Genomic DNA, 12,949 nt, shown 5'->3' with positions numbered 1-12,949 from the left:
CTCATCATCTAGGTTTTAAGCCCCGCATGCATTAGGTATTTGTCTTAATGCTCTCCCTCCCCTTGCCCCCCAACACCCCCGACAGGCTCCGGTGTGTGATGTTCCCCTCCCTGTGTCCACTTGTTCTCATTGTTCAACTCCCACTTACGAGTGAGAAAATGTGTTTGGTTTTCTGTTCCTGTGTTGGTTTGCTGTAGCTCTGTAATTTTTAAATCTTCAAGCAGAAAAATTAACTATGTGTTCCTAGCATCTTAACTTTCTTTCTTTCTTGTCTTTCTTTCTTCTCCTTCTTTTCTCTCTCCTCTCTTTCTTCTTTCTTCTTTCTTTCTTCTCTCTTTCTCATCTTTCTTCTCTCTCTTCCTTTCTTCTCTCTTTCTTCTCTTTCTTTCTTTTTCTTTCTTCTCTCTTTCTTCTCTCTTTCTTTCTTCTCTTTCTTTCTTCTTTCTTTTTCTTCTCTCTTTCTTTCTTCTCTCTTTCTTTCTTCTCTCTCTTTCTTCTCTTTCTTTCCCTTTCTTTCTTCTCTTCCTTTTCTTCTCTTTCTTTCTTCTCTCTTTTCTCTCTCTTTCTTCTCTCTCTCTTTCTTTCTTTCTCTCTCTCTCTTTCTCTCTCTCTTTCTTTCTTTTTTTTTTTTGTCTAGCTGTCACCCAGACTGTAGTGCAGTGGTACAATAAGAGCTCACTGCAGCCTTGACTTCTTGGGCTCAAGTGATCCTCCAACCTCAACCTCCTGAGTAGCTGGGACCACAGGCAAGCACCACCATGCCTGGCTTATTTTTTACTATTTATAGAGATGAGGTCTCACTATGTTACCCAGGCTGGTCTTGAACTTCTGAGCTCAAGTGATCCTCCTGTCTCAGCCTGTCAAAGAACTGATATTAGGCCTGAGTCACCTTGCCCAGCTGCATCTTAACTTCTTTAAATACATTTTTTTCTGTAAAAGAATGTATACTTTTTTTTGCAAGTCTGAGTTTTTTCCAGCATTATCATCTAAAGTATTTTTCCAATTATTTTCCATGGAAATATAGAGTATTTCAAGCTAAAATAAATGTGTCTGTACTATACATTAATATCTGTTATCTAAGTCACTCTTCATCTTATTTATATTTCTAGCATGTACCTAGATATTCTATCAAGGCAGAGGCCCTTGTAATACACTTGATGAATTTCTATACTATTGAACACTGTTTTATACTTGGCACTTAGCATCTATCTTATCTTTTCCCTTATGTATTTTGTTGCAGGTGACAAAGGGTACTCTTCTCAGTTCATAGCTCACTATCATCATTAGCCTTGCTTTACTTATTTATTCTTTTTATATTTCCATTTCCTACCCCCATTCCACCCTCCTATAGGCAACTCTTCCAGTGTATTTGAGGCATATCCTCTATTTGTATATGTTTTTGTAAAACCCATATTGTTGTTTTGTGTGCATGTATATTTCCTCACTTTTTTCCCACTTAACACTGTCCATTGAGACCTATCCATGTTGCTAGGTGTCTATCTAGTGTGTTGCTTCAAGTGCTGTAGTATATTCTATGATGTATGCCCACCACATGTTGCCTATCCACTCCCCAGTGACAGACAGCTGGGTTTCCTCCATTTCCTTCCACGACAAGCAAAGCTATAATCAACCTCCTTGAATCTGTCCTCCACTTATGGATCTGTGGGAGAATATCTTTGGGCTATCTACCCAGGAGAGGGAATGCTGGATCGTGGGGATATCTAGGTTGTTTTCCAGATGGCTCTACCAGTTGGCAGTCTGCCCAGCAATGCATGAGAGTTTGTAGACCCCACATCCTTGTTAACATTTGCGATTAACTAGATTTCAATTGTTTTGCTAGTCTAATAGGTAGAAAGTGACACTTTGCTCTTGTCCCAATTTTCATTTCATTGTTACTAATGAACATCTTTATATGTTTTAGATGTTTGTTAACCTTTTGAACTTCCTCTTCTGTAAACTGTTCTTATCCTTTGACTATTTTTATTTTGAAGTCTTATCTTTATCCAATTGATTTGGTGTAGTTTCTTGTATATTCCAGAAAAGCAACCCCTTACCGGTTTTAGACATTGTCAATATCTTCTTTCAAAGGCTGGGCAGGGTGGCTCACACCTGTAATTCTAGCACTTTGGGAAGCCAAGGTGGGCGGATCACTTGAGGTCAAGAGTTTGAGACCAGCCTGGCCAACATGGCAAGACCCTGTCTCCACTTAAAATACAAAAAAATTAGCCGGCCATGGTGGCACGTGCCTGTAGTCCCAGCTACTCAGGAGGCTGAGACACGAGAATCACTTGAACCCGAGGAGGGGGAGGTTGCAGTGAGCTGAGGTCATGCCACTGTACTCCAGCCTGGGCAACAGAGCGAGACCCTGTCTCAAAAACAAAAACAAAACAAACAAACAAAAAACCAACAAAGGCCCTTACCTTTTTCCATGTAGTCCTTTGCTGAAAGAAGTTTTATTTTTAATGTAATTTAATTCATGAATGTTTTTGGCCTTACGATTTATATTTGAAGTTTCTTATGATTTATATTTGAAGTTTCATCAAGAAGTTTTTCCCTGCTCCTAACAAAGATATTGTCCTATATGATTTTCTACTAACTCTATAATTTACCTTTTATATTTCTTTCTTTAGGGGTGAGGTGGCAAAGGCATTCATCCACCAACTCCCTTTGGTCCTCAATTGGGGTCTGCTGTCAGCGGTGCAGTCATTTATTCTCAGGCACTTCTGGCTGGCGCAAGCACAGGCAGCACAGGAAGAGTCATGGATGCTTGCAGTCAGAAACTATAAATTTCCAGTACCCTGGGATGGCAAATGCCAAAGGGATATGACAGGTACTGGTGGTGACTGCTATTCTCTCCAAGCTCTAGTCTCTGTTCCATTGGTTCATTCTGTCTGTTCTTGTGCAATTACCATGCCTTTTTTTTTTATTACTGCAGTTTTTATACTATGTCTCAGTATCTGATAAGGCAAGTTCCCACGAGTAGCTGTTCATATTTAAAATGTTTTCAGCTAATTGTAGACCTTTATTTTTCCAAATCAATTTTAGGTTAAATTTTAAAGTTTTTTTTTTAAAGTAAATGAAATTGTTTGGGATTGCATTGATTTTATGGGATTTATATTAATTAATGAGGAAAATTGATATTTTTATTATATTAAATTAATTGTTTCATCCAAGAGAGAATGTCTCTCCAAATATATATATCATCATCTATTTTCTTTATTAGAAATTAATTTTCTACTCTATAAATTTAGAGTGTATTTTTGGTTAATTTCTAAATACTTACAGATTTTGTCACCACTGTGTGTACTACAATATCTTAAACTGTACTTCTACGTTACTTGTGCCTAGTGAAAAGAAATGTATATTGGTATTATATCCAAAATCCAAAAATCTCCTGAGCTTTCAAACTAGTTCTAATAGTTCAAGAGCAAGAAGTTTGTTAATGCAATTCATTGTAGTTATAGACTAGAAGAGAAAAAGCATATTGCTTATCTCGATAGTGACACAAATAAAGTATTTAAGTTCACATTTTATTTAGGATTAACAAAACTCTTAGCAAGACAGGAAAATAAGAGAACTTTCTTAACTGGGTAAAGGTTATGTATCAAACTTCTAGAGCAAGTTTATACTTTATGGAAAAGCTTTAGATACATTTACTGTGTAAGATAGTAAGCAGGCCTTGGCCAGTGATACAAGGAAAGAAGAAATTGTTCCTTCAGTGCTTATCATATTACCACTGCACCTTTTTTGGCACAGCATATTTATCTAGGAGTTTATCCATTTCATCTAATTTCAAAATTATTACCAGATAGCCATCCATACTTTCTTTTTAACAGCTTTACTGAGATATAATCCACAAGCCATACAATTCACCCATTTAAAGTGTACAACTCAATGGTTTTTAGTGTATTTACAGAGTTGAGCAACCATCCATCACACAGTCAATTATCCATAAAATTATTTTAAAACTTTTTTTATATCTCTATTTTTCTTGGGTTCTACCCTTTTTTGGTCTATATCTTGTTGTTTTGACTTCCCCTCTGCCTTTTGAAATCAGTACTACCAGCGCTTAACTTACTGAAAGAACAAATATATGGTTTTGTTAAAACTGTTGCTCCGCTCTCCTTTTAAAATTTATTTCTGCCATTATTATTATTATTATTTATTTTTTGAGATGGAGTCTCACTCTGTCACCCAGGCTGGAGTGCAGTGGTGCCATCTCGGCTCACTGCAACCTCCGCTTCCCAGGCTCAAGTGATTCTCTTGCCTCAGCCTCCTGAGTAGCTGGGATTACAGGCACCATGCCCGGATAATTTTTGTGTTATTAGTAGACAAGGTTTTACTATGTTGGCCGGGCTGGTCTCGAGCTCCTGATCTTGTGATCCACCCACCTCGGCCTCACAAAGTGCTGGGATTACAGGTGTGAGCCACCACACCCGGGCTTATTTTTATTATTTACTTCATTCCTGTTTTTTTTTAAATTTTCCCTGTTCTTTTTCACCTCATTTTTAGCAGAATGCTTAGCTTATTAATGTTTTTAAATTTTCTTCTCCCCAATAAATATATATGAAGCTAAAATTTCTCTCTAGCTACTGTTTTAGCTATAGCTTATACATTTTGAGTTATAATGTTTTTATTTTTTTCCCTGAAGGTCTATCAGTTGTTAAACAAATTTTGTAATTTTCTTTTTAGCCCAGGGTTATTTACCAAAATACTATATATATCCAAACAGAAGAGATATTTGTTATACTTTGTTATTAATTTCTAATTTTATTGCATTGTAACTGGAAAACATTTGGAAGGCATATTTTTTCTAACTTATGGACTCTTCCTTTCTGTCTAACACATTCTGTTTTTCAGATGCTCCAATTATACACAACGAGAATGTGTATACTATTTAGTGCAGGTTTTAAACAATAGTTCTGTCTTTTTTTTTTTCCTGAAATGGGGTTTCACTATGTTGTCCAGACTGGTCTTAAATTCCTGGGCTGAAGTGGTCGGGTGCGGTGGCTCCTGCCTGTAATCCCAGCACTTTGGGAGGCTGAGGCGGGTGGATCATGAGGTCAAGAGATGGAGACCATCCTGGCCAACATGGTGAAACCCCGTCTCTACTAAAAATACAAAAATTAGCTGGGCATGATGGTGTGCGCCTGTACTCCCAGCTACTTGGGAGGCTGAGGTGGGAGAATCGCTTGAACCCGGGAGGCGGAGGTTGCAGTGAGCGGAGATCGAGCCACTGCACTCCAGCATGGTAACAGCAAGACCATGTCTCAAAAAAAAAAAAAAAAAAAAAATTCCTGGGCGGAAGTAATCCTCCCATTTCAGCCTCCCAAGTAGTGAAAAATATTTCCAGTAGCTCTAATTTATTAATTGTATGATTATGTCGTTGTTATAGCTACTTATGAGCTATCTGCTTTAACTGTCAGTTTTTGAGACAGGTGTATTAAACTCTCCAACTATAACTGTTGATTTACCTATTTTTTTCCCTGAAGGTCTATCAGTTGTTAAATAAATTTTAAGGTTACATTATTAGTTTATATTAATGATGTCTATATTTTCTTGTTCTGGTTTTCTTTTATTAACATATAAGATCCTTATTTGTCTGTTATGATAGTTCATTTGAATTCTATTTGATGAGATATATTCCCTTTCAGTTTATATTTGCTTGCTATATCATTTTCCATCCTTTTATACTTAGTCTTTTTTTGTTTTCTGTTTTAAGTGTGATACTGATAGAAAATATATTTCTGGATCTATTAAAAAAATCCAATCTTAGAATCTCTGTCTTTTAAGTACATACACATTTACTGTAACTACTCTGTTCTTGTATTACTCTATTATATCCTATTATTAGGATATAATATTATTTCTGCTCTCTTAACTATTTACAAAATTTTTGTTTCTTTTCTTCTCTCCTTCTCTTTTATTTAATAAAAATAGTAATTCTGGGTTTTATTATTAGAGTGTTGGTAAAATCATAGTTCTCCCAAAGCTCAATTATACATTTTAACATGATAATTTCAAAGAAGGGTAAAGTTTCTACAAATTTGTGTGATGATAGTTCCTTACCTCATTCCACAACTGTAGCTGTTGTTCAGGCTGTAATCCTTGAGGTAATATTGGAGCACCTAAAAATAAAGTTGTAGCCACAGATTAATTTTATAGCATTTCTTCTAAAATTAAATATCCATATATAATTCTTTCTCGCACACTTTCTTCATTTTTCACTGTACATCATCACCCACCTATTTCAATATTTCAGCATTTGACTTAGTACAAGGAGACATAATTACTAAATAAACCTTAATAACATTACAAAGATATTACTCTCAAGAACGAATTACTTATGTCTACAGACAAATAGAAAAACATCTCATACTCATGAATTGGAAGAATGAATATTATGAAAATGACCATACTGCCCAAAGCAATCTACAGATTCAATGCAATTCCCATCAAAACACCAACATCATTTTTTACAGAACTAGAAAAAACAATCCTAAAATTCACATAAAACCAAAAAGAGCCCACACAGCCAAAGCAATACTAAGCAAAAAGAATACTTCTGGAGGCATCACATTACTGGACTTCAAATTATACTATAAGCCTATAGTTACCAAAACAGTATGGTACTGGTATAAAAATAGGCATTTAGACTAACGGAAAAGAATAGAGAACAAAGAAAGAAAGCCAAATACTTAAAACCAACTATTCTTCAACAAGTATACAAAAACATAAATTGGAGAAAGGACACCCTATTCAATAAATGGTGCTAGGAAAACTGACAAGCCACATACAGAAGAATGAAAGTGGATCCTTATCTCTCACCTTAAAAATCAACTCAAGACCTATCAAAGACTTAAATATAAGACTTGAGACCATAACAATTCTAGAAGGTCCATTGGAAAAACTCTTTTGGACATTGGATTAGGCAAAGAATTCATGACTAAAACCCCAAAAGCAAATGCAACAAAAACAAAAATAAATAAATGGGACCTAATTAAACTAAAAGGTTTCTGCACAGCAAAAGAAATAATTAGCAGAGTAAACAGACAACCCACAGAGTAGGAGAAAATATTTGCAAACTATGCATCCAACAAAGGACTAGTATCCAGAATCTATGAGGAACTCAAATCAGTGAGAAAAAACAATCCCATCAAAAAGTTGGCAAAGGACATGAATAGACATTCTCAAAAGAAGATATACAAACAGCCAACAAACATATGAAAAAAATGCTCAGCATCACTAATCATCAGGGAAATGCAAATTAAAACCACAAGATAACACCTTACTCCTGCAAGATCAGCCATAATTAAAAAGTCAAAAAACAATAGATGTTGGCATGGATGTGTAAAAAGGGAAAACTTTTACACTACTGGTGGGAATGTAAACTAGTACAACCACTATGGAAAACAGTATGGAAATTCCTTAAAGAACCAAAAGTAGATCTACGGTTTAATCCAGCAATCCCACTACTGGGTATCCATCCAAAGGAAAAGAAGTCATTATATGAAAAAGACACATGCACACACATGTTTATAGCAGCACAATTTGCAACTGCAAAGATATGGAAACAACCTAAGTGCCTATTGACCAACAAGTGGATAAAGAAAATGTGGTCAATATATACACCATGGACTATCTCTCAGCCATAAAAAGAAACAAAGTAATGTCTTTTGCGGCAACTTGGATGGAGCCAGAGGCCATTATTTGAAGTGAAGGAATGGGAAACTAAATACCATATGTTATCACTTATAAGTGGGAGCTAAGCTATGAGGACACAAAACATAGAGTGATGTAATGGACTTTGGGGACTCGGCGGTGGAGGCTAGGAGGGGGTTGGGGGATAAAAGACTACATATTGGGTACAGTGTACACCACTCGGATGATGGGTGCCCTAAAAACTCAGAAAATCAGTCTGGTTGATTGCATATCCTGATAGATTTTTTTTCCTAATTCTACCATGTTTTAGGCAACTCTTGCCTTGAATTCATACAAGTTTTTACTATTATTTCATTTAAGTTCTAATAACAACAATAATAATGACAGTAATCAACTACATTTTCTGTGGTACTAAGCATTAGAAATAACTTATAGAGGTCATGCAGTCCATAAAAGAGTTGGTTTATTTCAGAACCTGACAGAATCCCCTTTCATGGGACAACTATTCAAAGTGGGTAAACAATCTTACACACTTCTCAATTATATATTTCTCACCCTACCACAAACATATATCCCAAAGTCACAGTTATATGGTAGATCCTACCCTGAGCTCATTGTTTTCAGGAAGGGATAAAGCTGTGCTTCTCAAATTTCCATATAAAACACCTGGTGACCTCACTAAATGAGATTCTGTTTGACACAGCATTCCTGTTTAAATAATGCTAATTTTTATTCTTATACTTTTGACCATCCCCGACCCCCAGTAAAAGTGGAAGTTTCCACCTCAACTTCACTGTGTTCAGACACACCGCCTCATCAGAACCATGGAGAGTTTGCTTCTTTCCATTTCCCAAGCTTGCATGGGCCACTTAGGCCACTATGCCTAACTTAGCCCCAGGCACTTCCATAAAATAGAAAAAGGGTATTTTGTGGCCCTTCTAAAAAACACGTAAACACAGTTTCACTGTAAAAAAAAAAAAAAAACAAAAAACAAAAAAAGGAGAGGAAACAAAATTTAAAAAAAATTCTATAATTTATAGAAAACGACTAATATCCTGGCTGGGCACAGTGGCTCACACCTGTAATCCCAGCACTTTGGGAGGCCAAGGCGGGCGTATCACCAGGTCAGGAGATTGAGACCATCCTGGCTAACATGGTGAAACCTCGTCTCTACTAAAAATACAAAAAAATTAGCCGGGCATGGTGGCGGGCACCTGTAGTCCCAGCTATTCGGGAGGCTGAGGCAGGAGAATGGCATGAACCCGGGAGGCGGAGCTTGCAGTGAGCCCAGATGGCACCACTGCACTCCGGCCTGGGCAACAGATCGAGATTCTGTCTCCAACAAAAAAGAAAAAAAAAAAAAAGAAAGCGACTAATATCCTATGACTGAACCCAAACGTAAGGAGGAGTTATTCTTTTTTTTGTCTATGTGTTAATTAGAGTCAATGTGATTTTCATTCTGGATATGGACTTCATACTGTCAAACAGCAATACTGTAACTAGATCACTTTCCATGTTTTCAGAGACAGTGCCTGTATCATAAAAACTGTACTGTTTTTGATAAGTTTCACTGAGAAACTTCAAGATATTTATACTTCATTACCATCTACTAAAGTGAAATCTTCATTCTTACACAGTATACGCTGCTGGAAATAATAACTTGTATATCCGTAAGTACACTATGTATAAGAAAGACAGACCTGATTATTCTAAAAGTAGCACCAATTTTCTTTTCTCATTGTGAGTATGTACTTCACTGTTGGATTGGGAAGTGAGAAATCGTTACTGCCAAGTGAACGTTAAGAATTATTCTATGAGCAAGAGGCCTGGGCAGGAAAAGACACTCCTTAACTTAGTCTTGACCATTTGATAACTTATTGTCACAGGCAAAATCAAGTAACAGTTTGTTGCAGATATTCAAAATGTGTTCCTCTTATAGGAAGTTTCCTTCTTTATTTTACTAGTGTTCTCTGAATAGTAAATTGTTCCCACCCACTGAATCTGTGGCTGACCCTTTATCTTCGCATGGCCATTGTATGCTCTAATTGTTTTTTTGTTTGTTTGTTTGTTTTTTGCCAAGGATGCTGCATTTAGTGACACTTTTATTTTCCTCTGGCGTTGCGACATTTGTTATGTTGTTTTTCGAGGCATCCAGTTGCATCTTGCATGATGATTGATCATGGTAGATAATCTCTGGGTTTTGTTTATGTATGTCACGCCCCCCTCGGTGCCATCTTTAGGGACTCAGGACTGGGGCAGATCACATGGCTATTCACCCTCTGCCCTTCCTACCACATTTTTAAAGAGATAAAATTAGTTTTTTTAGTATTCAGAGCAGGTCTGAAGGGTAATGAAGACACAAAAGGGCAATCTAGGGGCCTCTGGGTAGTAAAAGAAGTATCTCATTCTTTTACTTGAAAAATATTGGGGATATTTATGAGACGATTGGTATGTCAGCAGATATGCTCTTTTGGAAATAAAAACCAAGACTCATCTCTTTTAGGAACCAGCTGCTGCCTTCTACAGTTACTGTTCAATCAACAGCAGTCTGAAATTCTCCAACCCACCCCAAGGCAGTTATCTCTGATGCAAATTTCACCGCATGCAAAATTCACTGCAAGCGTATAGCATGCAAATGCATAGAAAGCCATTTTCTTTACATAGCAAAGTCAGTTTTCAAACTATGCTTATCAGCATCCTTAAGAAGGCAGATAAAGATTACCATCCTAAGTTACCAATAATATATTTAAAATCCTAAAAGATGAACATTTACCTTGGGGGAAAGTCATGTTGTATCACTACTGGCTATGTGGAGAAGGTTTGGGTCTGCTAGCTTCTGACTGCCTGGATTTCAAAGCCAAGTTATCTTGCTTTTCAAGTAGGGGAGTCTCTCTTTCTGTCTCTCTCTCTCTCACACACACACACCCCTCCAATGCCTCAGGAAAGGACAAAATCAAAACAATGAGAGGAGAATAATAAAAATACATAGATTAGGAAAAGAATAATGGTCTCTATTTCCCCATCTCTAATTGAGGGCTGGACTACAGGCTCTGCAGTTGTGATTTTAAGTACCCAACGTTCTGAACAATGACACAACAGTCTGCCACTTTTACCTCACTGACAGGAGAGCAGAGGGAAGCTAAGAGAACCTTCTGCCAAGCTAGAAAATGTATAGCCAGGCAGTGGTTGGCAATGGAGGGACCCCTGACTTGGGGATGAATGACGGTCCCCATAAGGCACCTGCAAACGTAAGCTGTAACCCTTAGAGAACCCAGAAAATGATATCTCCACTGGAACGTTTGCGTTCTGCTCGGCTATGTCTCCAAAGCTTCAGATCTCCTTCCCTGACCTTGCGTTTCCTATTTCTTCCCTCTAAGCCAAGCTCAGCAAGTCCCTGTTTTTATCAAATCACATCTGCCATCACTTGCTGTAGCTGTCGCACTGCCTGAAAGCCTGGCTTGCACACTTGCCTCTCCGACTTTGTGTGATGAGAAGTTCTCTATTCCTTTTCCTGATCTAGTGCCTGAAAACCGATAAGGCACAAAGCCCACTCCTCCCCTTCTAAGCGGTTAGCGTGGGGCCCGTTGTACCGCTCAGGTTTATCTCAGCATAACACTAGCTCACTCACCAAAGAGGCTGAGCACTCGCCAAGTTTACCTTGCCTCAGCGGATGAAGTATCAAACTCACTCTTGTTTTGCTTCAACCATCAATCTCTCCAATAATTGCAATCAAAGGGAAAACATTTTAATATTCACTATTTTACTACCCGTTTCCACGGGCCGGGGGGTCTGGAAATCCCGAGCATGAGGGAACCCTACCAGTCTCCATCTATCGCAGCCGGCCCCGTGCAGGGTCTCCGCTGGGCATCAACGAGCAGCGCCTGGGTATTTCGGCCCTGACCGGGCCCCTTGCTCCTACGTCGCTAGTTGCCCTGGGGCGGCGACCTGTGCCTGGGAGGCGGGAAACCCCGCGGCACCAGAGAAGCCAAGTGAAGTCCCAGAAGCCAAGTAAAGGTGAGAGAAAGAGGGTGGAAGAGAGCGGTGAGTGGAGCCAGAGAGAGGCGCGCATGGCGTGGAAGCGGCCTGGTGCGGGGCCGTCTTACCTCGGCAGGCGCCCGCGCACCAGGCGAGCAGCAGCAGCAGCAGCAGGAGCGGGGACGCCGCGGCCACCTGTCCGGCGGGCGACCTGGGGCGGCAGCTCTCTGTTCGCAGCATCTCGGCGGCTGCGGGAGGCTCGGTGCTAGGGACGCTGCGCTGCGCCACGCGTAGCTGGTGCTCCACCTGGTGCCCTGGCTGTGCCTCGGGGCCCGGACACAGAACTGAGCGCCCGGCGAGCCGCCAACTTTTAAATCTCGCGCACAAGTGGGCTGGGCTGCGCGGTCCCCGCCGCGCGTCACCTCGCCGCCTGCCGCCCCCGGCCTACCTCGCCTCACCCCGCCCCGCTGCCTGCCCGCGCCCCACCCTGCAGCGGGACCCGAGCCCCCTAGTCCCCTAGCCTGAGTTTCTGACCCAAGTACCACGCATTTTCGCTCTGGGATAAAGAGAATGGAATTTAAATAATGCACCATTCCCACCTTTGGAAGGACTGGACTGGGAACAGGGTGTGGATGGCAAACCAGGCCGTCTGAGTTTTTAAACTTGGTAGTGGCGACGCTCTCTGCTGTCCTGGGTCTACGTGGGACGCCCTTTCTCCTTCACCTCTTCCAGAGCTCCGGCAGTCACTAGTACGCACCTCTGTGGAAGCACCTCTGTTTTGTTCCCCGGTTTATCCCCAGTTCCAAGCGCAATGCCTGGTGCATATCAGGGCAGTGTTGGTTCAACTGTGATGTTGATGTTGATGCTATCGACCCTCCCCCAAATTCCTGCAAAATCACAGACCCCTTAGGGAAATGCAGTTGCCTGTTAATAAAGGATAAAGAAGAAAGGACTGCTGGGGCTTGACCACACACACAAACACTTCTAACTGGTCTGGAGCGCTGGTTATCCTACGGATTTCCAAGCCTAAGGAAACTCCTTTTTCTATGCATTTCTGCTGCTATTGCATCCTGATTTCTACCGTAACCTGACTCCCTCTTTCCATCTCTATACTTTCCTTTATTTCCTTGATTGGAAACGTTCAGGAAGCAGCCTCTTCCAGGACACCAGCTAATACATCCTAATTTCCTTCTATAGAAAAAGGGAAACTGGTCTTTATTATTATTATTATTATTGTTATTATTTCAAGTTACGGGGTACATGCGCAGGATGTGCAGGTTTGTTCCATAGCTAAACGTGTTCCATGGTGGTT

General features: G+C 39.7%; 1 protein-coding gene across 2 annotated transcripts in view; it reads right to left on the bottom strand.

The window, feature by feature from the left end:
* Nucleotides 1-12,075, bottom strand: part of NMU (neuromedin U) — a 37,796-nt gene extending 25,721 nt beyond the window's left edge. The window contains exons 1-2 of one of the 2 annotated variants that reach the window (XM_003806476.6): nt 11,766-12,075; nt 6,070-6,128 (exon numbers count right to left, since the gene is read on the bottom strand). In XM_003806476.6, the coding sequence (XP_003806524.3) occupies nt 6,070-6,128; nt 11,766-11,877 (171 nt within the window). In that variant the 5' untranslated portion in view covers nt 11,878-12,075. Of the gene's footprint in view, nt 1-6,069; nt 6,129-11,481; nt 11,733-11,765 lie in introns of those variants that run through there. The other variant, XM_008954288.6, reaches the window with a different exon arrangement.
* Nucleotides 12,076-12,949: the final 874 nt, after the last annotated feature.

The sequence above is a fragment of the Pan paniscus genome, chromosome 3 (genome assembly GCF_029289425.2).
Source record: "Pan paniscus chromosome 3, NHGRI_mPanPan1-v2.0_pri, whole genome shotgun sequence".
NCBI classification, from domain to species: Eukaryota; Metazoa; Chordata; class Mammalia; order Primates; family Hominidae; genus Pan; species Pan paniscus.
The sequence above is the reverse complement of the archived record's forward strand: the minus strand, read 5'-3'. Positions and strand labels throughout refer to the sequence as shown.